At 43.9% G+C, this 26,412-nt stretch overlaps 2 protein-coding genes across 6 annotated transcripts in view; one reads left to right on the top strand and one right to left on the bottom strand.

The window, feature by feature from the left end:
- Window positions 1–805: 805 nt before the first annotated feature.
- Window positions 806–26,400, bottom strand: LOC141055653 (farnesyl pyrophosphate synthase-like). 3 transcript variants are annotated; one of them, XM_073552318.1, is made up of 12 exons: window positions 26,247–26,272; window positions 13,438–13,544; window positions 10,288–10,784; window positions 6,255–6,380; window positions 6,029–6,169; window positions 5,876–5,956; window positions 5,680–5,802; window positions 4,603–4,691; window positions 4,463–4,535; window positions 4,314–4,391; window positions 4,112–4,246; window positions 806–3,906 (listed from the first exon to the last, which is right to left on the bottom strand). In XM_073552318.1, exons 3-12 carry the CDS (start codon window positions 10,687–10,689, stop codon window positions 3,706–3,708), a joined length of 1,449 nt encoding a protein of 482 aa, XP_073408419.1. In that variant the 5' UTR covers window positions 10,690–10,784; window positions 13,438–13,544; window positions 26,247–26,272; the 3' UTR covers window positions 806–3,705. The 3 variants fall into 3 exon arrangements, with proteins under 3 accessions (XP_073408419.1, XP_073408418.1, XP_073408420.1); XM_073552317.1 differs by lacking the exon at window positions 13,438–13,544 and having other exon boundaries at window positions 26,247–26,400; XM_073552319.1 differs by lacking the exons at window positions 10,288–10,784; window positions 13,438–13,544 and having other exon boundaries at window positions 26,247–26,386.
- LOC141055654 (uncharacterized) overlaps window positions 13,520–26,412 on the top strand; it is a 42,329-nt gene continuing 29,436 nt past the window's right edge. For 2 of the 3 annotated variants that reach the window (XM_073552321.1, XM_073552320.1), the window contains exon 1: window positions 19,364–19,540. In XM_073552321.1, the coding sequence (XP_073408422.1) occupies window positions 19,379–19,540 (162 nt within the window). In that variant the 5' untranslated portion in view covers window positions 19,364–19,378. Of the gene's footprint in view, window positions 13,601–19,363; window positions 19,541–26,412 lie in introns of those variants that run through there. The other variant, XM_073552322.1, reaches the window with a different exon arrangement.

The raw sequence follows: 26,412 nt of genomic DNA on the forward strand, positions 1-26,412 counted from the left end.
GCTGGAGAGGCTGCGGTATGTTGGGGACACTTAGCCACATGTGGTGGTTGTGCCCAAAATTACTAAATTTTTGGGCTAGCCTAGAGGACGTGATAGCTGAGGTAACTGGGATCCGGATGGCCTTACAACCCAGTATGGTTTTATTGCATATCGGTTTAGATGTGATCCCGCATGTGTTGAGAGGAGTGTTCTCACATTTGTTTATAGCCGCTAGACTGGCAGTGGCATCCAAATGGAGAGTGAACAGCGCACCGACCATACAATTTGTGATTGACAGGATGAACCTTCATTGCCATTACGAAAGGGCTCTGGTATTATCTGCATCATCTAAAAATTCCCAGATTTGGGAACCGTGGCTTGGTAGCCGGCTCTCCTTCAACCCACCGTGAGGATGCTTGTGCTACTTCGACTCAGGGCCTGATATTCCCTGCCCGCGATGAACCCTGCTATGTGTCTAGCTTATTTGCCACTTTGATATTCAGGAACCTGCACTATAGCAGGTCATTTTCAGTTAAGACCTTTGATCTAAGTAATTTATAGTTGTATACCTAGGTGTACCTATTCCCCCCCCCCCTCTCATTAATTTTTCTATTTGATAGCTACCGCGCTTGTTGATGTAGGAGCATGGTAGCCCTTCCCTTTCCTCCTCCCCCCCCTATTAATCCACTCTGCACTGTTTGCAGAATTGATTTGTTTACCTGTTTAACTATGTAAAATTTTAATAAATATGATTTTTGGAAAAAAAGAAATGGACAGCATGTGACTTTGAGTGTCTGAGCAAAGGATCTGAATACTTATGACCATGTGATATTTCAGTTTTATCTTTATTAAATTTGCAAAAATTTCTACATGTTTTTTTCAGTCAATATGGGGTGCAGAGTGTACATTAATGAGAAAAAAAAAAATTAACTTTTTTGAATTTATCAAATGGCTGCAATGAAACAAATAGTGAAAAATGTAAAGGGGTCGGAATACTTTCCGTAGACACTGTATATATATTCCAGTATTGTTGAAGCACTGGTTTTCGGATTATGCCCATATACAACACAATTACCCAAAATGTCATCATCTCTGCAGCATTTACAGGCGTTCATCTGGTGTCTGATAACGTGGGATTTTGGGTGAAAAATGGATGGACATACAGGTTTGTCTGGGTCACCATAATATTTATTTCCTCACTGAAAAAGAATTTGAAGAAGTCAATTTCAGTAAGGCCAGTGGTGTCAAACTGGATTCCTGAGCTGACGATCAAATTTGGAATGACGGGCTGATAATTTTCCGGTGGTGCAATCCATATGGGATCGATTGCTGCAGGAGTTGCCTGGGTCTCAGGGCGCCTTGCTGGGGGTCTTCCTCACTAGATGAGGAAGAATACAGGAATGTGGGTGTAACAGCGTGTCCCTCCCCCAGCCTGTGTTCCTGGACTGTGATGTAATAAGCCCTAGGTCTACCTCACTTGTACTACATCTAGAGGGGGATTCTGTCTTTGTTTTTCTCAGCATGAGACTCTTCCAACACAAAAAACCTGTAAGACTGAATGGAGCCGATAGCTTCTTTAAACTTCTCAATGTAGCCACATGTTAGTTGTTGTGTACCTCCCCCATAGATGGGCTGACCTCACGACATAGTACAATAGACTCTTGTGTTGGCTGAGTTCAGTTGTGTGGTGACCTGTGACGGGCTGGGATCTTATGCTGAGACGAGAGACCAGTGACCGTGTGTATTGTTAGAAGCTGCCATGTGAGACTGTGTTGTGTCCCTCATCTGTGAGATCCATTGAATTCACCCAAGGACTATTTCTATTTTCCTGGCGTTGGATTGCCGGGTGGCACCCCCGAATCTGCTCCCTTTGTGTGGACACATTACGGACGCTGCAGAATTACTTTCATTTGTGTTGCTCCAGTTCACTGTTCAAATAAATCTTGCTGGATTGTTTATCGGCCTGGTGTCTCTTCCTGTTCTGTCGCATACCCCATCAGAAACTGGTGGCAAGCAGTGGGGTCAGAGCAGAAGGAATGGAGAACAGCAACCCATTTTAGTATCAGGATACAGGAACTGGACTGTGTTGAGCTTACAAACAAAGGCCCGTGAATTAGGAGTCAGCTACAAAGGGCTGTCCAAGGAGCAACTTGATTGAGGCTCTGGAAGAAACTTGCCTGCAAGATGGCACAGAGGAAGGATTTCCACAGCAAGGGAAGGAAAGACGGGAGCTGGAGGTAAATACCCAAAAAAGTCAGTGGGTTGTGTGGTATGAGGAGGAGATGGCATTGCTTGGGGATGAGGCCACCATAGAGGATAAGAGGGAGGCCATTCGAACAGCTAAGGAGAGGCAGCGCATGGTGGAAGCAGCTAGGAGCTCCAGACTGTATCCACAGCACCCACCATGAGGGAATTCCCAAGGGTGTCCCATAAGGACTTTAAGCCGTTTAACGAGGCTGCAGGTGACATTGAGGGCTTCTTCCAGGACTTCGAACACCAACGTCGATTAATGGAAGTCCCGGAAAGGGAGCGAGTCAGACATCTAGTGGGGCTCTTAGAGGGTGGAGCTGCTGAAGCCTATAGAGCTAAGGACATTCGATGGAACTGCGATTAAGGGAATATTAAAGAGACCATCTTGGAACATTATGCTGTAACTCCAGACACTTACAGAGGGCAGTTCCGCTCCTTAGCCTGTAAGGGGGGAAGTGTCTTTCAAGATATATGCCCACAGGCTCAAACAAGCATGTCACCGCTGGCTGGAGGGAGAGGGGGCCTTAACTTGGGATAGTTTGCTCCAGGTCATCCTAAAAGAGCAGTTCTACTCCAAATGCCCCGCTGAGATCCGGGAATGGGTGCATGAGAGGAAACCAGCGACATTGGAACAAGCTGCTTTTCTAGCTCATGAGGTTCTCACCATCAAGCCTCAGAGATGCAGCCTGCAGAGAGGAACAACAAAGACACACATGCCCCCACCAGATGCAGGACGTGGAATGCTAATGTAGGCCTGATTACAGCATGGTGCATGCAAACAGGCTGGGGTTGACACTCTGTTACAACCCCTTCCCCCCTCAATTTCTGTAGAAACTAGTGACCTCAACAGGTCGCATGTCAAGTACATGTAGACATGGCCGACATGACTCATGGCTCAGTATGTGTGATAGAGGGCATTAGTGATGACTTCTTGGGCTCAGTGTATGCGATCAGCAGCGGTACTGACAACTTCTAGGCTTAGGAAATGTGATCTGTGGCACTAGTGACAACTTCTGGGCTCAGCATATGTCATCGGAGACACTAATGATGACTATTGGGCTCAGTATATGCGATCGGCGACACTAGTGACGACTTCTGGGCTCAGTATATGTGATCAGTGGCACTAGTGATGACTTCTGGGCTCAGTATATATGATCGGTGGCATTGGCTCTTAGCCCCAGTGCGGGCTGATGAATGTTGCAGAAGACGTGGCCTCATACTTCTTGTAGACAACTTATGTTTTTTATTTCCTCATTCACATCTAACCCAGAAGGAGTCACGGCTGCAACCATTTACAGTGGACTAAAGTGTTGTGGCTCCTCAGGACAGAGAGCTGTTCCGAATCTCCCAGAATATCAAGGTGTAACACTGATACAGAGACATGCCGCGGGCACAGCCCCTCTCCCCCTATGTCAGCCATCAGCCATGGCAGAGGGCATCATGCAGGACCTGCATGATGAGAAGCAGTTTATCGCTTCATGTCTGCCTTTTGTAGATTTTACGTGCCAGCCCCAGGAAAATCTCTTTGGACAGAACATTAGCATGCTGAGAGATGAGGGTCTGCAGTCTCTGGTAACTGTCCTCCTTGTACTGCGTGTAGACCCCCAAGAGGTCCAGCTCCTCATACAACTGCTTCACTCGCTGCACCTTCTCTGTGTCATCCTGCCCATAGTTCTCCTGGTAACAAAAGCAAGGGTTAATGCATGGGATGGGAGATGGCGTGAAGCCCACCAGGCCTGATAACTGGTGGGGTGTGATATAGTGTATGGCAGAGGTGACGGCTGCTCTGATGGGGTGTGATGTAGTGTACGGTGGAGGAGATGGTTGCACTCTGGTGTGGTGTGATGTAGTGTATGGCTGGGTTGATTGCACCCCTCTTTACCTGGAGAACATCCCGCTGTTCGGGGGTCACTCTCTTCAGGGCCTCCACCACCAGCCAGCAGCACTTGTTGTCCTGGATGTCGGTCCCGATCTTCCCTGTGATGCTGGGGTCCCCGTAACAGTCCAGATAATCGTCCTGGCCACACACAAGGACATTAATAACCGCAGTTATTGGAGTCACCACACCCCACCATCATCCTCACCTGGACCTGGAAGAACTCGCCCATTTCCAGCAGGATAGTTTTGGCGTTCTGGTGATCGTCCTCGCTGTCTATCCCGGCCTGAGAGGAGAGAAGACTGGTGACATCCGACTGCCCCATCCTCTGCCGGAGCAACAGTCCCATATACTCACCAAATACATGGCGGCAGCCACCGGCAGGTAGAAGGAGTAGAAGGCAGTCTTGTACTTCACAATGGACTTATACCTAAAAGGGAGACGGGTGTGAGACGCTAAAGGGCAAAAATAGGGCAAGAAAATGGGGCGTCTCTTACCTACACTCTGTGTACCGATCCAAATCAACTTTCCCTGGCTGAGCCATGATCAGGCCCAGTGTCTGCCCCAGCTCCGTCTTATAGGAGGTCTGCAAGCAGAAGAGAGAGCGTGACTGCCAGACACAGCGCCCCCTCCCCGCACAGTGGTATGAACCGCCTGCCCCAGCTCCGTCTGATAGGAGGTCTGCGAGCAGAAGAGAGAACGTGACAGCCAGACACAGCATCGTGACTAAGGGTGCTGTGACACCTGAAACGCGTCGATAACGCATCATTTGCTGCTATCTATGTTGATACTTTTATCCTCCATGCTTGAAATATCAAGTGAATAAAGAATTGTTTTTTTTCACTATATTGTGGAGTTGGATTTTTCCCTCATTTTGCTATGTTTCACGTCTTGACACAGCGGTTCCGTGCTCTGATTCCTGGGATGTCATAACTGGTGAGCTGGACTTTATTTTACAGCACTCTCCCTACTCGCACAGTGGTATGTACCTCCTGCCCCAGCTCCTTCGTACAGGTGGTCTGCAAGTAAAAGAGCAAGCGTGACTGCCTGGTACAGCGCCCTCCTCCCCGCACAGTGGTATGTACCGCCTGTCACAGCTCCATCTGATGGGAGGTCTGCGAGCAGAAGAGCGAGCACGACTGACAGGTACAGCGCTCCCCCCTACCCGCACAGCGGTATGTACCGCCTGCCCTAGCTCCGTCGCATAGGTGGTCTGTAAGCAAAAGAGCATGAATGCCAGACACACACCGCCGCCACCACCGCCGCACAGTGGAACGTGCCGCTGGATAGTGACCCCCTCCCAGTGGTATGTACACCCCCAGGCAAAGCACCTCTCTAGCCACCCCCGAACAGTGGAACGTGCTGTTGGGTATATTGCCTCACACACAGTGGTATGTACACCCAGACAAAGCACACCTCCCACCACCCCCGCACAGAGAAACGTGCCGCTAGGTACATCGCCCCCCTCACAGTGGTACGTACACCCAGGCACAACACCCCTCACACACAGTGGAACGTGCTGCCAGGTATAGCGCCTCCCAAGATGGGGGTGATGAGTGGAGATCCCTTTTCACCTCCAGAAAAAGCTCCAGCAGGCTGAGGTAATATGGCTGCTGTCGGCAGTACTTCTTCAGGACACGGTATATGGAGGCCTCCAGTAGGAAGGAATCATTGATGGCGTCCAGTCCGATGCCGGCCTACAGGAGGAGAAGTATGATCAGCATATCCATAGTGTAACAGCATATCCCCCTCCTCTCTATAACCACCTACCCTCCTGTACCAGCATGGCTGCCCGCGACGGGTCACAGAGTTATCCATAATGTCATCAGAAACCAGGAAAAAAGCCTGGAGCTAAAAGAAGAGACGATGAGGATGGAGAGGTCTGCGAATAACGGGGCAGGAGCCACAGGGCAGCACACCTACCAGCTCCACACACCAGCCCACGGCCAATGCTCTCTGGATATTCTCATCCTTCTGCAGCTCGAGACCCACCAACTCCAGATACGAGGCCAGGACGGTCATCCCGCGATTACACTTACCCCCAGCAGCATTATACTCCAGTACCTGCACAATAAACCGCCATGTAAGTGTAAGACACAGAAGGACCATGGAAAACAATCTCCGCGCAAGAACGAATCAAGAATCTCACCTGCCGCAAGCGCAACATCGCTTTGCCAATCTCAGAGTGACCCCAATCCTCCGCAGTCAGATCCTGCACAATCTGATCAAAGAAACCGCAGAACTCCTGGCGCTCCTCAGACGCGAAAGTCCAGTCCTGCGGGGAAAGAGAATGCTAGAGCAGGAGCAGACAACCCCGAGGCCAGATCATCTACCCAACCAGAAGAGACCAAACTCCTAAAATCTCTACATATAAAGTGTCTTCATCTATATTCTAGACTTATAATACTTCTATACACCTCCTACATGTAATACCGCCATCTCTACACCCCCAAGATATAATGCCTCTACTCACCTACATGTAATACCGCTATATCTACACCCCCAAGATATAATGCCTCTATACACCTACATGTAATACCGCTATATCGACACAACGATATATAATGCCTGTATACACCTACAAATACCACTATATCGACATCCCAACACATAATACTTCTACACACCTACAAGTAAAACCGCTATATCGACACCCGACATATAATGTGTCTATACACTTACATGTAATACCACTATATCGACACACAACATATAATGGGTCTATACACTTACATGTAATACCACTATATCGACACCCCCAACATATAATATTTCACAATTGAGAACTAATCTCTGGCAATGGTGTGGGCCCTGCAGCATCTGCAGCCATACTTGTACGCTGGTTACACACCGTATCTGGAATGAATAGGAGGTTGCTACACTAGAGCCTTGAGCTCCAGTAGTATCACTTCACCATTCGCCACAAGAAGGGCCATGACCACAGTTACACCAATAAGTAATCCCAACGAGATGAGGTTGCAGATGGGCGTGCGTGGAAACACCGGAGAGTGCTACCCCTTGAGGCCTCTAAAGAGGGGAGGTGTGAAGGATGGGAGGGATTAATGGAAGCTTACTATCCTCCTGTTGTAGCCCAGTCTTCTCAACCTCTGAGAGGAGAATTGCGGTTTAAAAGTCTCCTCATCCCGGCATGCTTAACATGTCACTCTCCGCAAAGAGAAACGTTACCACTTGGATTCTAACTTCTGAGAAGAAATTCACATCCCCACCAGCTAGCAGTCTCCAAGCTCTTATATGAAGAGCCTCTGCTGATACAATGTGGTCTGATTTTTTTGAGTCAGCTATGATTTCATAAGGAGAATATGGACTTATCGCACATCCCAGCCACACACCGGTGTCATGAACTGGGAGGATGTGGTTACCCCAGTTATCAGGGATTTATTTTATCCCACCAATTGTCACAAATTTACTATTAGTGGTCGTGGGTCATATAATCACCCACAACTTTTGTTTCCACCTTCAGTTCTGGTTTTGGAACTTACAGCTCCGTAGAGACCCCTTTACCCTCAGGTCAGTAAGGGAACTACACCTAGGATAAGCAGTCGCCAGAAAGGCTGCCTTGCCATGTACTGGCTATTGGGCACTCTGCTGTGAGGGCGGTATGTATGTCCCAAAACCCAGGGCGGGTAATACACACATAAAACCTCCACTGCATCATTGCCAGAGTCTCCCAAATCTCCAGAACACTGTGCTGCCACCAGCTCCTCATTCTACATTAAAATCAATATGGGGTCAGGAGCCAACCCACACGGTAGCGTAATTTTTAGCGCGGAGGTCGTGGTGGTACGTTATAGAGCAAGGAAAAATGAAGCTAGTAAATTTATAGATTTACTCCAGAAAATATAGGCAGTGTTTATAAAAATATAAAAGATGTTACAAATAGAGACACGATAACTGTATATACAGACAATTACAAAATAAAGTGAATTAAAATAAGAACTTACAATTATCAGTCCATGGCATGCCATGTGGAGGAGGGGGGAGGGGCGCCTTCACCAAGGGAAAATGGTTTATCAACACAGCTTCCTAGCTGGCACCTCAGGCAAATGACAACTTCCTAATTGAGCATCCTAGTCTTACGCCTTTTCCTGGCTGACCTCACTGGGTGGGCGGAGCTAAGGAATGTACTCCCCTTCTGAAAGTTACTAAAAACCTTACAAGTGCCATAGCTCTGGCTGCGAGGCTCCCAGAGTGATGACAGGAGTATTATATGTTTTCTTACCAAATTATCCTTCATTTAAGACTGAACATGCTGTGTCTGGGAGGCTGGAGTGGGCAGAAATCCGTTTCTCGATTTTTGGCAGCCGCACAAGCTTCAAAACCCACCTGTGGATAGCTTTAATTATGCATACTCCAAATGTATAAGTTTCCTGCCTCTATGATTATTCTGTGTTATTATATTTGAGTTTGAAGGAACAAAGAAAACATGTGCTCAAACCTTTACTTCCTGTTTGAGATGGCCGACCAGGGTCTCACATAACAAGAGCTGGCATAGATGGAGGGAGGAGGCGAGTGGACATTCCATCAGGGGTTGGACGCTGCAGATGAGTGCTCAGTGCTGCACGGCACAAACTTAATGGGAGAGGGGCAGCACGAGCCCTGGAATTGTACATGGAATGTAAACATTCATATTTTCCAGACAACCAGTTACATTTTTGAGACTTCTGGAATGGACTGAATGCCTTCCAGGGTCTTGATCCATTCTAACATCCCAGGGTGGGGAGATACGTAGAATAGCTAGTAGGAGCCAGGTAGCAAACTTGTGTTTGGTCCAAAATGATAGCAGGGGCCCGGGAAGGTCAATGGCACCCAAACCTCCTCCTTTGGACCGTAGGTTAAAGAGATATGACCCTTCTTAGGTTTTGGAGTTTTTAGTTGCTAGAGGCAAGGGGAGGGGATTTTGGTTCAGCCCAGGGGTCAGCAGGGGAGTGACTCAGAGGGGATAACAGCTAGCGTAAGGTAATGTGGTCACTCGCTCTGTTATGCTTGCTGTTCGCTTCGAATGAGTGAGCCAAGAAAGTGAGTAATGTGCTGTGAAGGAAACAGGAACCAGCTGGCAGCTCATGCCCCGTGAGGCTCATCAAAAACATGGTCAAATATCAAACAGATAATTAACATGATCCCTCTGCTCTTATCTTTTGTACTTCACCCGTATATGTATAACAATTGTGTATATAGTGTATTGTCTAGTGTTTCCTTAAGGCAATTATATAAAATTTAACCTTGGACTTCTTTTTTATCTCGATCCATGAATGCACATGTCTGTATTCTTGGTTTAACTTTACATGCTACTGGGGCTGCTTTCTGGCCCCGATATAAGCTCGGTCCGTTCACAGGATTTTATCTAACGAGGAACTGGTGTCAGTCCTTCCAGGCTGGCAGTGCTCTGTTTTACTGGTGCTAGTGAAAGGGGCCTCTCAGTCCGTCAGGGTTGTCAGTGAGTGTGGCGCCACCTCAGCGACTGCGTGGGCCACATCCTCTCACTTCCCGTGCCTCCCTTGTCTCGTATGGAAAGGGGGTGCCTGTGTAAAACCGTTCCAAGCTGACTTTACTAGTCCCCAGGGGGTCCGAAATGTTGGTTGTTGCAAGTGCGGAGACCGCACTACATGATCCTTCTGAGGTAATAGCGACGACACGTGGGGTGGCGAGGTGCGGGTTCATCACAACCGCAACATGTGATACCGCTGTATTGACACCCTGACATATAATGCCTCTATACACCTAGATGTAATATCGCTATATTTACACCCCAACATATAATGCCTCTTTACATCTACATGTAATCCCGCTATATTGACAGTTCAACATATACTTCTATACACTTCCTACATGTAATACCGCTTTATCAACACCCCAACATATATTGCCTCTATACACATACATGTAATACAGCTATATAAACATCCTCCACACACCTACATGTAATACCGCTATTTTGACACCCCGACATATAATCCCTCTTTACAGCTACATGTAATACCGCTCTATTGACACCCCGACACAATACCTCTATATACAACTACATGTAATACCGCTATATCGACACACCCCACATATAATGCATCTATACACCCATCTGCAATACCGCTTTATCAACACCACGACATATAATCCCTCTACATCCACAACCCAACATATAATACCTTTATATCTATAGATTATACCTCTTGTTTTTCTGAATAGTCAACTTGCTTGGACATTTTCCCATGTTGAAGGCTTGGCTTTTTGGATCCAACTCTTCCTCTTCTGGACAAAATTCTCCGAACAGTAGATGGGTGTAACTGGATCCCACTGGTTGCTGCTAGTTCTAAGCTGATGGCACTGCTTGACATCTTCTGATTTAGAAGAGAAGTAAGCATGATTTGTGTTTCATCTGCTGCACTAAGTTTCCTTGGCCGACCACTGCGTCTGCGGTCCTCAACCTTTCCCATTTCTTGATGCTTCTTTAAAAGAGCTTGAACAGCACATCTTGAAACCCCAGTCTGTTTTGAAATCTTTGCTTGGGAAAGACCTTGTTGATGCAGTATAACCACCTGGTGTCTTGTTTCTGTGCTCAGTCTTCTCATGGTGTTTAACCTCACTTTTAAAGCAGAGTATGGCTGTTACTCTCCCAGTTTTAATGCCCCTACACGGATGTTTCTGTTAATGACCAAATTTCAACCTGCATATGAAAAGGATAATCATCACTTGTTGTGCACAACTGTACAAGTCTGAAGAACGAATTATGGGAGATAACCAAATACTCATTTCATTTAAATTCCTCCTTTGTTCATTCACACTGAATTTTGTTAAAGGTTTTTTTTCCAGCTATCTGGTCCCTTCTTATGCATCCCAACGCCCCAGAATATTTGCTTTTCTACAAGGGCATCTATGTGTGGGTAATTGGGTTCTACTAAAGCCAAAATGATTGCTAGAATCAGCTCTAATCTACACTGTACATGTCTGTAATGTAGGGCTGTGTGTAATATACAGCTCTGGCAAAATTAAGAGACTACTGCACAGTTTTATAAAAATCAGCTTTTCTACATGTCTGACAGCCATTCCATTCCGGTGTCAGTTGAATTCCAACCAGAGTACACCTCATTCTACTTAATGTGCTTCTGATTAGGTGATTACCTGAACCAAATCTTAACGAAGGAAACTTGAAAAAAAACCCTGCTGGTGCTGTTCACAATCCTCTTGCAATAGGACAAGCTGGATGGCAAAACAAGTGTTAGTAACATCCCAAAAGTAATAGGAATGAAAAAATAACTTTTAACCATGCCAAAGGAGTTGAAAAGTCTTGAGTGAGGAAAAGAAGGGCTCAATTCTGGCTTTACTAGCAGAGGGATACAGGGAGCGTCATGTTGCCTCCATCCTTAAAATTTCTAAGACGGCAGTCCATTACAACAAGGTCAAGCAGTAGACATTAGGGACAACAAAGCTACAGAGGGGGAAAACGACTCTCCACTGACCGGGATGACTGTCCTCTTATTCGAATGTCACTCAGCAACCGCAGCATGACATCAAGTGACATGCAAAAGGAATGGCAAATGGCAGCTGTGGTGAAGTGCATGGCAAGAACAGTTCGTAACAGGCTCCTAGAGGCAGGGCTCAAGTCATGGAAAGATAGAAAAAAGCCTTTCATCAATGAGAAACAAAGGAGAGCCCGGCTGAAGTTGCCAAAGAACATAAGGATTGGACCATAGAGGACTGGAGTAAGGTAATCTTCTTTGATGAGTCCAATTTTCAGCTTTAATAATAATAATAAATAATAATAATCTTTATTTTTATATAGCGCTAACATATTCCGCAGCGCTTTACAGTTTGCACAAATTATCATCACTGTCCCCGATGGAGCTCACAATCTAAATTCCCTATCAGTATGTCTTTGCCCAACATCTGGTCGTCTAATGGTTAGACGGAGACCTGGAGAGGCGTACAAGCCACAGTGTCTTGCACCCACTGTGAAATTTGGTGGAGGATCGGTGATGATCTGGAGATGCTTCAGCAAGGCTGGAATTGGGCAGGGTAATCTTTGCAAAGGGCGTATGAATCAAGCTGCATACAAGGTTATCCTGGAAAAACAGTTGATTACTTCTGCTCAGGCAATGTTCCCCAACTCTGAGGACTGGATTTTCCAGCAGTAAATGTGCCATGCCACACAGCTAGGTCAATCAATGTGTGGATGAAGGACCACTACATCAAATCACTGTCGCCGCCAGCCCAATCTCCAGACCTGAACCCCATTGAAAACCACTAGAATGTAATCAAGAGGAAGATGGATAGTCACAAGCCATCAAAGAACTGCATAAATTTTTGTACCAGAAGTGGCATAAGGTCACCCAAAAGCAGTGTGGAAGACTGGTGGAAAGCATGCCAAGACGCATGAAAGCTGTGATTAACAATCATGGTTATTCAGCAAAATATTGATTTCTGAACTCTTCCTGAGGTAAAATATTAGTATTATTGTTTCTAAATGATTATGAACTTGCTTTCTTAGCATTATTTGAGGTCTGCAAACACTGCATTTTTTTTTGTTATTTTGACCATTTCTCATTTTCTGAAAATAAATACAAAATTTAGTGCTTGGAAATTTGAAGACATGTCAGTAGTTTATAGAATAAAAGAGCAATTTACATTTTACACAAAAATATACCTATAAAGAGAAAAATCAGACAAACTGAAAATGTTGCAGTGATCTCTTAATTTTTGCCAGAGCTGTATATACTGTATATGTATAGTGTAGCTCTACACTTTACATGTGTGTAATGTAGGGCAGTGAGTAATATATTATATATATATATATATATATATATATATATATATATATATATATATATATATATATATATATACACACACACACATACTGTATATGCATAGTGTAGCTCTACACTGTACATGTGTGTAATGTAAGGCTGTGTGTAATATATATACTGTATATGTATAGTGTAGCTCTATACTGTACATGTGTGTAATATATATACTGTATATGTATAGTGTAGCTCTACACTGTACATGTGTGTAATATATATTGTATATGTATAGTGTAGCTCTACACCGTACATGTGTGTAATGTAGGGCTGTGTGTAAAATATATACTGTATATGTATAGTGCAGCTCTACACTGTACATGTGTGTAATGTAGGGTTGTGTGTAATATATATACTGTATATGTATAGTGTAGCTCTACACCGTGCATGTGTATAATATAGGGCTGTGTGTAATATATACTGTATATGTATAGTGTAGCTCTACACTGTACATGTGTGTAATGTAAGGCTGTGTGTAATATATATACTGTATACACAAACAAGAAGTATTCAGCTCACCCCTCTTCACTCCTGATCACACCTCCGACGCACGGAAACACCCTGACCCCACCCTGACCCGGGTGTATAGTGCATGCACAACATAAAGAAGGATTTTTCCAGCGTCTCTAGGAGATAAAATAATAATTGCTTTATTGAGAATATAAAATCTTCATACCATCAGGTAAAAACGACATAAAGAGGCGTATGGAGGGGAGCAATTTCCTACGCGTTTCACCCTAAGAGGGCGTAATCATGGAATGCATTCCATGATTAAGCCCTCTTAGGGTGAAACGCGTAGGAAATTGCTCCCCTCCATACGCCTCTTTATGTCGTTTTTACCTGATGGTATGAAGATTTTATATTCTCAATAAGGCAATTATTATTTTATCTCCTGGAGACGCTGGAAAAATCCTTCTTTATGTTGTGCATATATACTGTATATGTATAGTGTAGCTCTACACTGTACATGTGTGTAATGTAGGGCAGTGTGTTATATATACTGTATATGTATAGTGTAGCTCTACACCGTACATGTGTATAATGTAGGGCTGTGTGTAATATATACTGTATATGTATAGTGTAGCTCTACACCGTACATGTGTGCAATGTAAGGCTGTGTATAATATATACTGTATATGTATAGTGTAGCTCTACACTGTACATGTGTGCAATGTAAGGCTGTGTGATATATACTGTATATGTATAGTGTAGCTCTACACTGTACGTGTGTAATGCAGGGCAGTGTGTTATATATACTGTATATGTATAGTGTAGCTCTACACTGTACATGTGTATAATGTAGGGCTGTGTGTAACATATACTGTATATGTATAGTGTAGCTCTACACCGTACATGTGTGTAATGTAAGGCTGTGTGTAATATATATACTGTATATGTATAGTGTAGCTCTACACTGTACATGTGTGTAATGTAAGGCTGTGTGTAATATATATACACTGTATATGTATAGTGTAGCTCTACACTGTACATGTGTGTAATGTAAGGCTGTGTGTAATATATACTGTATATGTATAGTGTAGCTCTATACTGTACATGTGTGTAATATATATACTGTATATGTATAGTGTAGCTCTACACTGTACATGTGTGTAATGTAAGGCTGTGTGTAATATAAGGCTGTGTGTAATATATATACTGTATATGTATAGTGTAGCTCTACACCGTACATGTGTGTAATGTAAGGCTGTGTGTAATATATACTGTATATGTATAGTGTAGCTCTACACTTTACATGTGTGTAATGTAGGGCAGTGTGTAATATATATACTGTATATGTATAGTGTAGCTCTACACTGTACATGTGTGTAAAGTAAGGCTGTGTGTAATAAATATACTGTATATGTATAGTGTAGCTCTACACCGTACATGTGTGTAATATATATTCTGTATATGTATAGTTTAGCTCTACACCGTACATGTGTGTAATGTAAGGCTGTGTGTAATATATATACTGTATATGTATAGTGTAGCTCTACACCGTACATGTGTGTAATGTAGGGCTGTGTGTAATATATATACTGTATATGTATAGTGTAGCTCTACACCGTACATGTGTGTAATGTAGGGCTGTGTGTAATATATACTGTATATGTATAGTGTAGCTCTACACCGTACATGTGTGTAATGTAGGGCAGTGTGTAATATATATACTGTATATGTATAGTGTAGCTCTACACTGTACATGTGTGTAAAGTAAGGCTGTGTGTAATAAATATACTGTATATGTATAGTGTAGCTCTACACCGTACATGTGTGTAATGTAAGGCTGTGTGTAATATATATTCTGTATATGTATAGTTTAGCTCTACACCGTACATGTGTGTAATGTAAGGCTGTGTGTAATATATATACTGTATATGTATAGTGTAGCTCTACACCGTACATGTGTGTAATGTAGGGCTGTGTGTAATATATATATACTGTATATGTATAGTGTAGCTCTACACCGTACATGTGTGTAATGTAGGGCTGTGTGTAATATATACTGTATATGTATAGTGTAGCTCTACACCGTACAGGTGTGTAATGTAGGGCTCCCCTCCATACGCCTCTTTATGTCGTTTTTACCTGATGGTATGAAGATTTTATATTCTCAATAAGGCAATTATTATTTTATCTCCTGGAGACGCTGGAAAAATCCTTCTTTATGTTGTGCATATATACTGTATATGTATAGTGTAGCTCTACACTGTACATGTGTGTAATGTAGGGCAGTGTGTTATATATACTGTATATGTATAGTGTAGCTCTACACCGTACATGTGTATAATGTAGGGCTGTGTGTAATATATACTGTATATGTATAGTGTAGCTCTACACCGTACATGTGTGCAATGTAAGGCTGTGTATAATATATACTGTATATGTATAGTGTAGCTCTACACTGTACATGTGTGCAATGTAAGGCTGTGTGATATATACTGTATATGTATAGTGTAGCTCTACACTGTACGTGTGTAATGCAGGGCTGTGTGTAATATATACTGTATATGTATAGTGTAGCTCTACACCGTACATGTGTGTAATGTAAGGCTGTGTGTAATATATATACTGTATATGTATAGTGTAGCTCTACACTGTACATGTGTGTAATGTAAGGCTGTGTGTAATATATATATACACTGTATATGTATAGTGTAGCTCTACACTGTACATGTGTGTAATGTAAGGCTGTGTGTAATATATACTGTATATGTATAGTGTAGCTCTATACTGTACATGTGTGTAATATATATACTGTATATGTATAGTGTAGCTCTACACCGTACATGTGTGTAATGTAGGGCTGTGTGTAATATATACTGTATATGTATAGTGTAGCTCTACACCGTACATGTGTGTAATGTAGGGCAGTGTGTAATATATATACTGTATATGTATAGTGTAGCTCTACACTGTACATGTGTGTAAAGTAAGGCTGTGTGTAATAAATATACTGTATATGTATAGTGTAGCTCTACACCGTACATGTGTGTAATGTAAGGCTGTGTGTAATATATATTCTGTATATGTATAGTTTAGCTCTACACCGTACATGTGTGTAATGTAAGGCTGTGTGTAATATATATACTGTATATGTATAGTGTAGCTCTACACCGTACATGTGTGTAATGTAGGGCTGTGTGTAATATATATATACTGTATATGTATAGTGTAGCTCTACACCGTACATGTGTGTAATGTAGGGCTGTGTGTAATATATACTGTATATGTATAGTGTAGCTCTACACCGTACAGGTGTGTAATGTAGGGCTGTGTGTAATACATATACTGTATATGTATAGTGTAGCTCTACATCGTACATGTGTGTAATTTAGGGCTGTGTGTAAAATATATACTGTATATGTATAGTGCAGCTCTACACTGTACATGTGTGTAATGTAGGGCTGTGTGTAATATATATACTGTATATGTATAGTGTAGCTCTACACCGTACATGTGTGTAATGTAGGGCTGTGTGTAATATATACTGTATATGTATAGTGTAGCTCTACACCGTACATGTGTGTAATGTAGGGCTGTGTATAATATATACTGTATATGTATAGTGTAGCTCTACACTGTGCATGTGTGTAATGTAGGACTGTGTGTAATATATACTGTATATGTATAGTGTAGTTCTACACCGTACATGTGTGTAATGTAGGGCTGTGTGTAATATATATACTGTGTATGTACAGTTGTGGCCAAAAGTATTGACACCCCTGCAATTCTGTCAGATAATACTCAGTTTCTTCCTGAAAATGATTGCACAAATTCTTTGGTATTATTATCTTCATTTAATTTGTCTTAAATGAAAAAACACAAAAGAGAATGAAGCAAGAAGCAAAAAGCAAAACATTGATCATTTCACACAAAACTCCAAAAATGGGCCAGACAAAAGTATTGGCACCCTCAGCCTAATACTTGGTTGCACAACCTTTAGCCAAAAGAACTGCGACCAACCGCTTCCGGTAACCATCAATGAGTTTCTTACAATGCTCTGCTGGAATTTTAGACCATTCTTCTTTGGCAAACTGCTCCAGGTCCCTGATATCTGAAGGGTGCCTTCTCCAAACTGCCATTTTTAGATCTCTCCACAGGTGTTCTATGGGATTCAGGTCTGGACTCATTGCTGGCCACCTTAGAAGTCTCCAGTGCTTTCTCTCAAACCATTTTCTAGTGCTTTTTGAAGTGTGTTTTGGGTCATTGTCCTGCTGGAAGACCCATGACCTCTGAGGGAGACCCAGCTTTCTCACACTGGGCCCTACATTATGCTGCAAAATTTGTTGGTAGTCTTCAGACTTCATAATGGCATGCACATGGTCAAGCAGTCCAGTGCCAGAGGCAGCAAAGCAACCCCAAAACATCAGGGAACCTCCGCCATGTTTGACTGTAGGGGCAGTGTTCTTTTCTTTGAATGCCTTTTTTTTCTCCTGTAAACTCTATGTTGATGCCTTTGCCCAAAAAGCTCTACTTTTTGTCTCATCTGACCAGAGAACATTCTTCCAAAACGTTTTAGGCTTTTTCAGGTAAGTTTTGGCAAACTCCAGCCTGGCTTTTTTATGTCTCGGGGTAAGAAATGGGGTCTTCCTGGGTCTCCTACCATACAGTACCTTTTCATTCAGACGCCGACGGATAGTACGGTTTGACACTGTTGTACCCTCGGACTGCAGGGCAACTTGAACTTGTTTGGACGTTAGTCGAGGTTCTTTATCCAACATCCGCACAATCTTGCGTTGAAATCTCTTGTCAATTTTTCTTTTCCGTCCACATCTAGGGAGGTTAGCCACAGTGCCATGGGCTTTAAACTTCTTGATGACACTGCGCACGGTAGACACAGGAACATTCAGGTCTTTGGAGATGGACTTGTAGCCTTGAGATTGCTCATGCTTCCTCACAATTTGGTTTCTCAAGTCCTCAGACAGTTCTTTGGTCTTCTTTCTTTTCTCCATGCTCAATGTGGTACACACAAGGACACAGGACAGAGGTTGAGTCAACTTTAATCCATGTCAACTGGCTGCATGTGTGATTTAGTTATTGCCAACACCTGTTAGGTGCCACAGGTAAGTTACAGGTGCTGTTAATTACACAAATTAGAGAGGCATCACATGATTTTTCGAACAGTGCCAATACTTTTGTCCACCCTCTTTTTATGTTTGGTGTGGAATTATATCCAATTTGGCTTTAGGACAATTCTTTTTGTGTTTTTTCATTTAAGACAAATTAAATGAAGATAATAATACCAAAGAATTTGTGTTTGCAATAATTTTCAGGAAGAAACTGAGTATTATCTGACAGAATTGCAGGGGTGTCAATACTTTTGGCCACAGCTGTATAGTGTAGCTCTATATTGTATGTGTGTATAATGTAGGGCTGTGTGTAATATACACTGTATATGTATAGTAAATTGGTTTCTTGCTTTTGCAAAGATTTGGGAGGTCTCCACCCCTCCCTTGTGGGCCATGAGCATATAAAGCCGTTTTACACAGGGAGGGGTACTTAATGTGTGGGGAGATTTGGAATGGGGAAGGGGGAATTTAATGTGTGTGGGGGGATTTGGAGTGGGGATTTAATGTGTGTGGGGAGATTTGAGGACACAAAATGAAGAGTATGTATGAGGAAACAGTATGGGGGATGGGTGCAGACACAGAATGGTGAGTGGGGGGGTGGATGCAGACAGTATGGGGAGCGAACGGATAAATGTATGTGGATACAGTGAGTAGCGATGGGAAAAATGTATGTGGACACAGTATGGGGAATGAGGGTGATGGGATGTGTGCAGACACAGTATGGGGAGTCGGGGATATGTGTGAACAGACAGTAGAGCATGAGGGGGTAAATATATGAGGAGACAGTATGGTGAACAGGAGGGATGTTAGAGGAGACAGTATGAGGAGGGAGGGGAATAGTGTGAGGCGACAGTATATTGCAGATATTTTTATTCAGGAGCATTATAATGACACTTCTATCTTTAAGGGCATTGTGTGGAGATTTTCTGCAGAAGACCGGAGAAGATGGACGTCTGCAGAGACGGCTGTGGATGAGAAAACTCATCACGGGGTCTGGACAAGAAGAAGAAGAAAAAAAGAAAAACTCCAGAGATTATGTCATCTATAAGGTACCTGGATGTAAATTTTATTTGTGATACTGACCAATTCTCATGTTTTTATTTGTTAGGAACATTAAAGGGAATCTGTCACCCCTTTTTTAGAATATGAGCTGCCGGCACTGACATCAGGGGCTTATCTACAACATTCTGTTATGCTGTAGATAAGCCCCCAATGTAACCTGAAAGATAAGAAAAACACTTTAGATTATACTCACCCAGGGGCGGTCCGGTCTTGGTCCGATGGGTGTTGCGGTCCGGCGATTCCCTTCTTCTAACGGTGACGTCCTCTTCTTTGCTGCCTGTCGTGGCTCCGGACCTCTCCCGACGCCTGCGAACTGCAGGAATCTGCTCTGCCCCCAACAGGGCAGAGCGGTGCGCCTGCGCCACGACAGGAAGGAGAGAAGAGAACGGCATCGTATGAAGATGGCAGGAGCCGGACCGGACGGAGACACCCATCGGACCCCCCCCCCCCCCGGTGAGTATAATCTAACTATTTTTCTTACCTTTCAGGTTACATAGGGGGCTTATCTACAGCATTACAGACATTGAATGTTTTACTTTTTTTCTTCCCGGATATAATGTTGGTATGGTCACAGACAGTACCATGACTCGTCGGGCGTGGCGCAAGGGATGCAAAAGCCATAGAGTGTTCAAGGAGGAAGATAAATGCGCAGATGGCGAAATTTGTTAGGGGAAGACGTGGTATTGTGGTTCATCACCACCAGCTGGAAGGTGATAACTCTGCACTATTAAGACGGGATGGAGTTCACCTCATGGACATTGGTCTTGACAGTTTTCTGTCCAGCTTACAGGACAGAGTCGAACAGGCCCTAATATTGATGGATGGGGTCGGAGTCCAGTGTAGGTCATACACATGATCCTGCTGCGAAAAATGTGGAGAAGGGCAAGGGTTCGTAACGGCTCATTTTCTCCACTCCAGAACCTTCACTTTGTTCTGCTGTAGGCAATGACAGGTCGACTTGACCGTGTGTTTTGGATCATTGTCAAATTGGAATGTCCAAGTACGTAACGTGCTGCATTCATCTTTCCTTCTACTTTGACCAAATTTCCTGTGCCTTTGTAGCTCACACATCCTCAAACATTACAAGCAAACAGGTCACAGGTGAGGATGTTACCTTTAGTAGCCATTCAACCCATTTGTGTCAACTTCTGTGCATGTTATCAGGCCAAAATCACCAGGGTATGTGAACTTTTGATCAGGGTCATTGGGATGTTTTGGGTTGTCATTATGATTTAAAAAGAGAAAACACAGTACTCTGACAATAAATGTCTTCACCCAACCACTAACCATGAGTGGAGAAAATGTTTGGTGTTATCATTCATATTCTCTGAAAAAAGGCCAAGAAAGCAAAAATTCTACCGGGGTATGTAAACTTTTGAGCACAACTGTATACGGCCTGCAGTTTATATATGTGTGTATATATTATATATATATCACTGTATACAGGGTACCTGCACTGTACATAGGGCACTGCAGTATATATGGGCACCCTGCACTGTATATATGGTCACCCTCCAGTGTATATAGGGCACCCTGCACTGTATATATGGTCACCCTGCACTGTATATAGGATGCTCTGCACTGTATATATGGTCACCCTCCACTCTATATATGGGTGCCCTGCTAAGTATATAGGGCACTGCAGTATATAGGATACCTGCACTGTATATAGGGCACTCTGCACTGTAAATAGGGGACTGCAGTATATATGTGCACCCTCCACTGTATATAGGGCACCCTGCACAGTATATATTGGCACCCTCCACTGTATATAGGGCACTGCAATGTACATAGGGCCCCTGCACTGTATATATGGGCACTGCAGTATATAGGATACCTGCACTGTAAATAGGGCATCCTGCACTGTAAATAGGGGACTGCAGTATATATGTGCACCCTCCACTGTATATAGGGCACCCTGCACTGTATATATGGGCACTGCAGTATATATGTGCAATCTCCACTGTACAGTCATGGCCAAAAGTTTTGAGAATGACACAAATATTAATTTTTACAAAGTCTACTACTTCATTTTTTCTAATGGCAATTTGCATATACTCCAGAATGTTATAAAGAGTGATCAGCTTAACAGCAATTACTTGCAAAGTCAATATTTGCCTAGAAAATTAACTTTTATCCCCCAAAACACATTTCAACATCATTGCAGCCCTGCCTTAAAAAGACCAGCTAACATCGTTTCAGTGATTGCTCCATTAACACAGGTGTGGGTGTTGATGAGGACAGGGCTGGAGATCAATCTGTCATGATTAAGTAAGAATGACACCACTGGACACTTTAAAAGGAGGCTGGTGCTTGGCATCATTGTTTCTCTTCTGTTAACCATGGTTATCTCTAAAGAAACACGTGCAGTCATCATTGCACTGCACAAAAATGGCCTAACAGGGAAGAGTATCGCAGCTAGAAAGATTGCACCTCAGTCAACAATCTATCGCATCATCAAGAACTTCAAGGAGAGAGGTTCCCTTGTTGCCAAAAAGGCTCCAGGGCGCCCAAGAAAGACCCGCAAGCACCAGGACCGTCTCTTAAAAGTGTTTCAGCTGCGGATCGGGCTACCAGCAGTGCAGAGCTTGCTCAGGAATGGCAGCAGGCAGGTGTGAGTGCATCTGCACGCACTGTGAGGCGGAGACTCTTGGAGCAAGGCCTGGTCTCAAGGAGGGCAGCAAAGAAGCCACTTCTCTCCAGAAAAAACATCATGGACAGACTGATATTCTGCAAGAGGTACAGAGAGTAGACTGCTGAGGACTGGGGTAAAGTCATTTTCTCTGATGAATCCCCTTTTCGATTGTTTGAGACATCTTGAAAACGGCTTATTCGGAGAAGACCAGGTGAGCGCTACCACCAGTCTTGTCTCATGCCAGCTGTCAAGCATCCTGAAACCATTCATGTGTGGGGTTGCTTCTCAGCCAAGGGAATGGGCTCTCTCTCAGTCTTGCCTAAAAACACAGCCATGAATAAAGAATGGTACCAGAATGTCCTCCAAGAGCAACTTCTCCCAACCGTCCAAGAGCAGTTTGGCGATCAATAATGCCTTTTTCAACATGATGGAGCACCTTGCCATAAAGAAAAGGTGATAACTAAATGGCTCAGGGAACAAAACATAGAGATTTTGGGACCATGGCCTGGAAACTCCCCAGATCTTAATCCCATTGAGAACTTGTGGTCAATTATCAAGAGACGGGTGGACAAACAAAAACCTTCAAATTCAGACAAAATAAAAGCATTGATTTTGCAAGAATGGACTGCTATCAGTCAGGATTTGATCCAGAAGTTGATTGAGAGCATGCCAGGGAGAATTGCTGAGGTCCTGAAGAAGAAGGGTCAACACTGCAAATATTGACTTGCTGCATTAACTCATTCTGTCAATATAACCTTTTGTTACTCATAATATGATTGCAATTATATTTCTGTATGTGATAAAAACATCTGACAAACACACATAAGGGCCTGTCACACTAAGAGATATCGCTAGCAATATCGCTATAACTAGTGACGTTATAGCGATATTGCTAGCGATATCTCTGTGTCTGATACTTACCTACGACCGGCTCCCCCGCTGGTTATCGCTGATCGCGCGAGAACGTTCAGGACTGTTTCTCGTCGTCTGCTTCCTGCTGTGAGGACGTGTGGAGCCGGGCGGGAGGACGCAGGATCGCCTGGTTTGACAGGTAAGTAGCGACCCCCGTCCCCAGCGATGTCGCTAGTGAGATCTGCCTATGTGGCAGCTCACTAGCGACCACTTAGCGATGTACCAGCGATACTGACCGCGTCATATCGCTGGTCGGGATCGCTGGTACATCGCTAAGTGTGACAGTACCTTTAAAAACCAGAGGGCAGCAGATCATGTGAAAATATAATATTTGTGTCTCTCAAAACTTTTGGCCATGACTGTATATAGGGCACCCTGCACTGTATATATGGGCACTGCAGTATAGAGTCATGGCCAAAAGTTTTGAGAATGACACAAATATTATATTTTCACATGATCTGCTGCCCTCTGGTTTTTATGTGTGTTTGTCAGATGTTTTTATCACATACAGAAATATAATTGCAATCATATTATGAGTAACAAAAGGTTATATTGACAGTCAGAATGAGTTAATGCAGCAAGTCAATATTTGCAGTGTTGACCCTTCTTCTTCAGGACCTCAGCAATTCTCCCTGGCATGCTCTCAATCAACTTCTGGATCAAATCCTGACTGATAGCAGTCCATTCTTGCAAAATCAATGCTTTTATTTTGTCTGAATTTGAAGGTTTTTGTTTGTCCACCCGTCTCTTGATGATTGACCACAAGTTCTCAATGGGATTAAGATCTGGGGAGTTTCCAGGCCATGGTCCCAAAATCTCTATGTTTTGTTCCCTGAGCCATTTAGTTATCACCTTTGCTTTATGGCAAGGTGCTCCATCATGTTGAAAAAGGCATTGTTGATCACCAAACTGCTCTTGGACGGTTGGGAGAAGTTGCTCTTGGAGGACATTCTGGTACCATTCTTTATTCATGGCTGTGTTTTTAGGCAAGACTGAGAGAGAGCCCATTCCCTTGGCTGAGAAGTCACCCCACACATGAATGGTTTCAGGATGCTTGACAGTTGGCATGAGACAAGACTGGTGGTAGCGCTCACCTGGTCTTCTCCGAATAAGCCGTTTTCCAGATGTCTCAATCGAAAAGGGGATTCATCAGAGAAAATGACTTTACCCCAGTCCTCAGCAGTCCACTCCCTGTACCTCTTGCAGAATATCAGTCTGTCCATGATGTTTTTTCTGGAGAGAAGTGGCTTCTTTGCTGCCCTCCTTGAGACCAGGCCTTGCTCCAAGAGTCTCCGCCTCACAGTGCGTGCAGATGCACTCACACCTGCCTGCTGCCATTCCTGAGCAAGCTCTGCACTGCTGGTAGCCCGATCCCGCAGCTGAAACACTTTTAAGAGACGGTCCTGGCGCTTGCTGGTCTTTCTTGGGCGCCCTAGAGCCTTTTTGGCAACAAGGGAACCTCTCTCCTTGAAGTTCTTGATGATGCGATAGATTGTTGACTGAGGTGCAATCTTTCTAGCTGCGATACTCTTCCCTGTTAGGCCATTTTTGTGCAGTGCAATGATGACTGCATGTGTTTCTTTAGAGATAACCATGGTTAACAGAAGAGAAACAATGATGCCAAGCACCAGCCTCCTTTTAAAGTGTCCAGTGGTGTCATTCTTACTTAATCATGACAAATTGATCTCCAGCCCTGTCCTCATCAACACCCACACCTGTGCTAATGGAGCAATCACTGAAACGATGTTAGCTGGTCCTTTTAAGGCAGGGCTGCAATGATGTTGAAATGTGTTTTGGGGGATAAAGTTCATTTTCTAGGCAAATATTGACTTTGCAAGTAATTGCTGTTAAGCTGATCACTCTTTATAACATTCTGGAGTATATGCAAATTGCCATTAGAAAAAATGAAGCAGTAGACTTTGTAAACATTAATATTTGTGTCATTCTCAAAACTTTTGGCCATGACTGTATATGTGCACTCTCCAGTGTATATAGGGCACCCTGCACTTTATATATGGGCACTGCAGTATATAGGATACCTGCACTGTACATAGGGCACCGTGCACTGTATATAGGGGACTACAGTATATATGTGCACCCTCCACTGTATATAGGGCACCCTGCACTGTATATAGGGCACTGCAGTATATGATACCTGCACTGTATATAGGGCACCCTGCACTGTAAATAGGGGACTGCAGTATATATGTGCACCCTCCACTGTTTATAGGGCACCCTGCACTGTATATAGGGCACTGCGATGTACATAGGGCCCCTGCACTTTATATATGGGCACTGCAGTATATAGGATACCTGCACTGTATATAGGGCACCCTGTAATGTATATATGGGCACTGCAGTATATGATACCTGCACTGTATATAGGGCACCCTGCACTGTAAATAGGGGACTGCATTATATATGTGCACCCTCCACTGTATATAGGGCACCCTGCACTGTATATAGGGCACTGCGATGTACATAGGGCCCCTGCACTGTATATATGGGCACTGCAGTATATAGGATACCTGCACTGTATATAGGGCACCTGCACTGTATATAGGGCACTGCAGTATATATGTGCACCCTGCACTGTATATAGGGCACTGCAGTATATATGTGCACCCTGCACTGTATATAGGGCACTGCAGTATATATGTGCACCCTGCACTGTATATAGGGCACTGCAGTATATATGTGCACCCTGCACTGTATATAGGGTACTCCAGGATATATGTGCACCCTGCACTGTATATAGGGCACTGCAGTATATATGGGCAACCTGCACGGTATATAGGGCACTGCAGTATATATGGGCACCCTACACTGTATATAGGGCACTGCAGGATATATCGGCGCCCTGCACTGTATATAGGGCACTGCAGTATATATGGGCACCCTGCTCTGTATATTGGGGACTGCAGTATATATGGGCAACCTGCACGGTATATAGGGCACTGCAGGATATATGGGCACCCTACACTGTATATAGGGCACTGCAGGATATATCGGCGCCCTGCACTGTATATAGGGCACTGCAGTATATATGTGCACCCTGCACTGTATATAGGGCGCCCTACACTGTACACACCGCTCTCTCATACAGCATCCAGTGTGTCTCTAGGCTTCCGTACTTCCAGTCTTACCTGGCCAGTACTGCGGAGACAGCGACACCCGGAGGAGCAGCTGAAATTGGACTGACGTCTCTGGATGAAGACAGGAGCGGTGCACGCCGGGAAGCAGTTGGAGCTGAGCGCTGATTGGCTGACACTGCTGGCCCGTCCTCAGTCACTGCCAAGTCCTGCGGCGACT

Source organism: Dendrobates tinctorius, unplaced genomic scaffold (genome assembly GCF_039654945.1).
Source record: "Dendrobates tinctorius isolate UK_male_01 unplaced genomic scaffold, ASM3965494v1 ptg000189l, whole genome shotgun sequence".
NCBI lineage: Eukaryota > Metazoa > Chordata > Amphibia > Anura > Dendrobatidae > Dendrobates > Dendrobates tinctorius.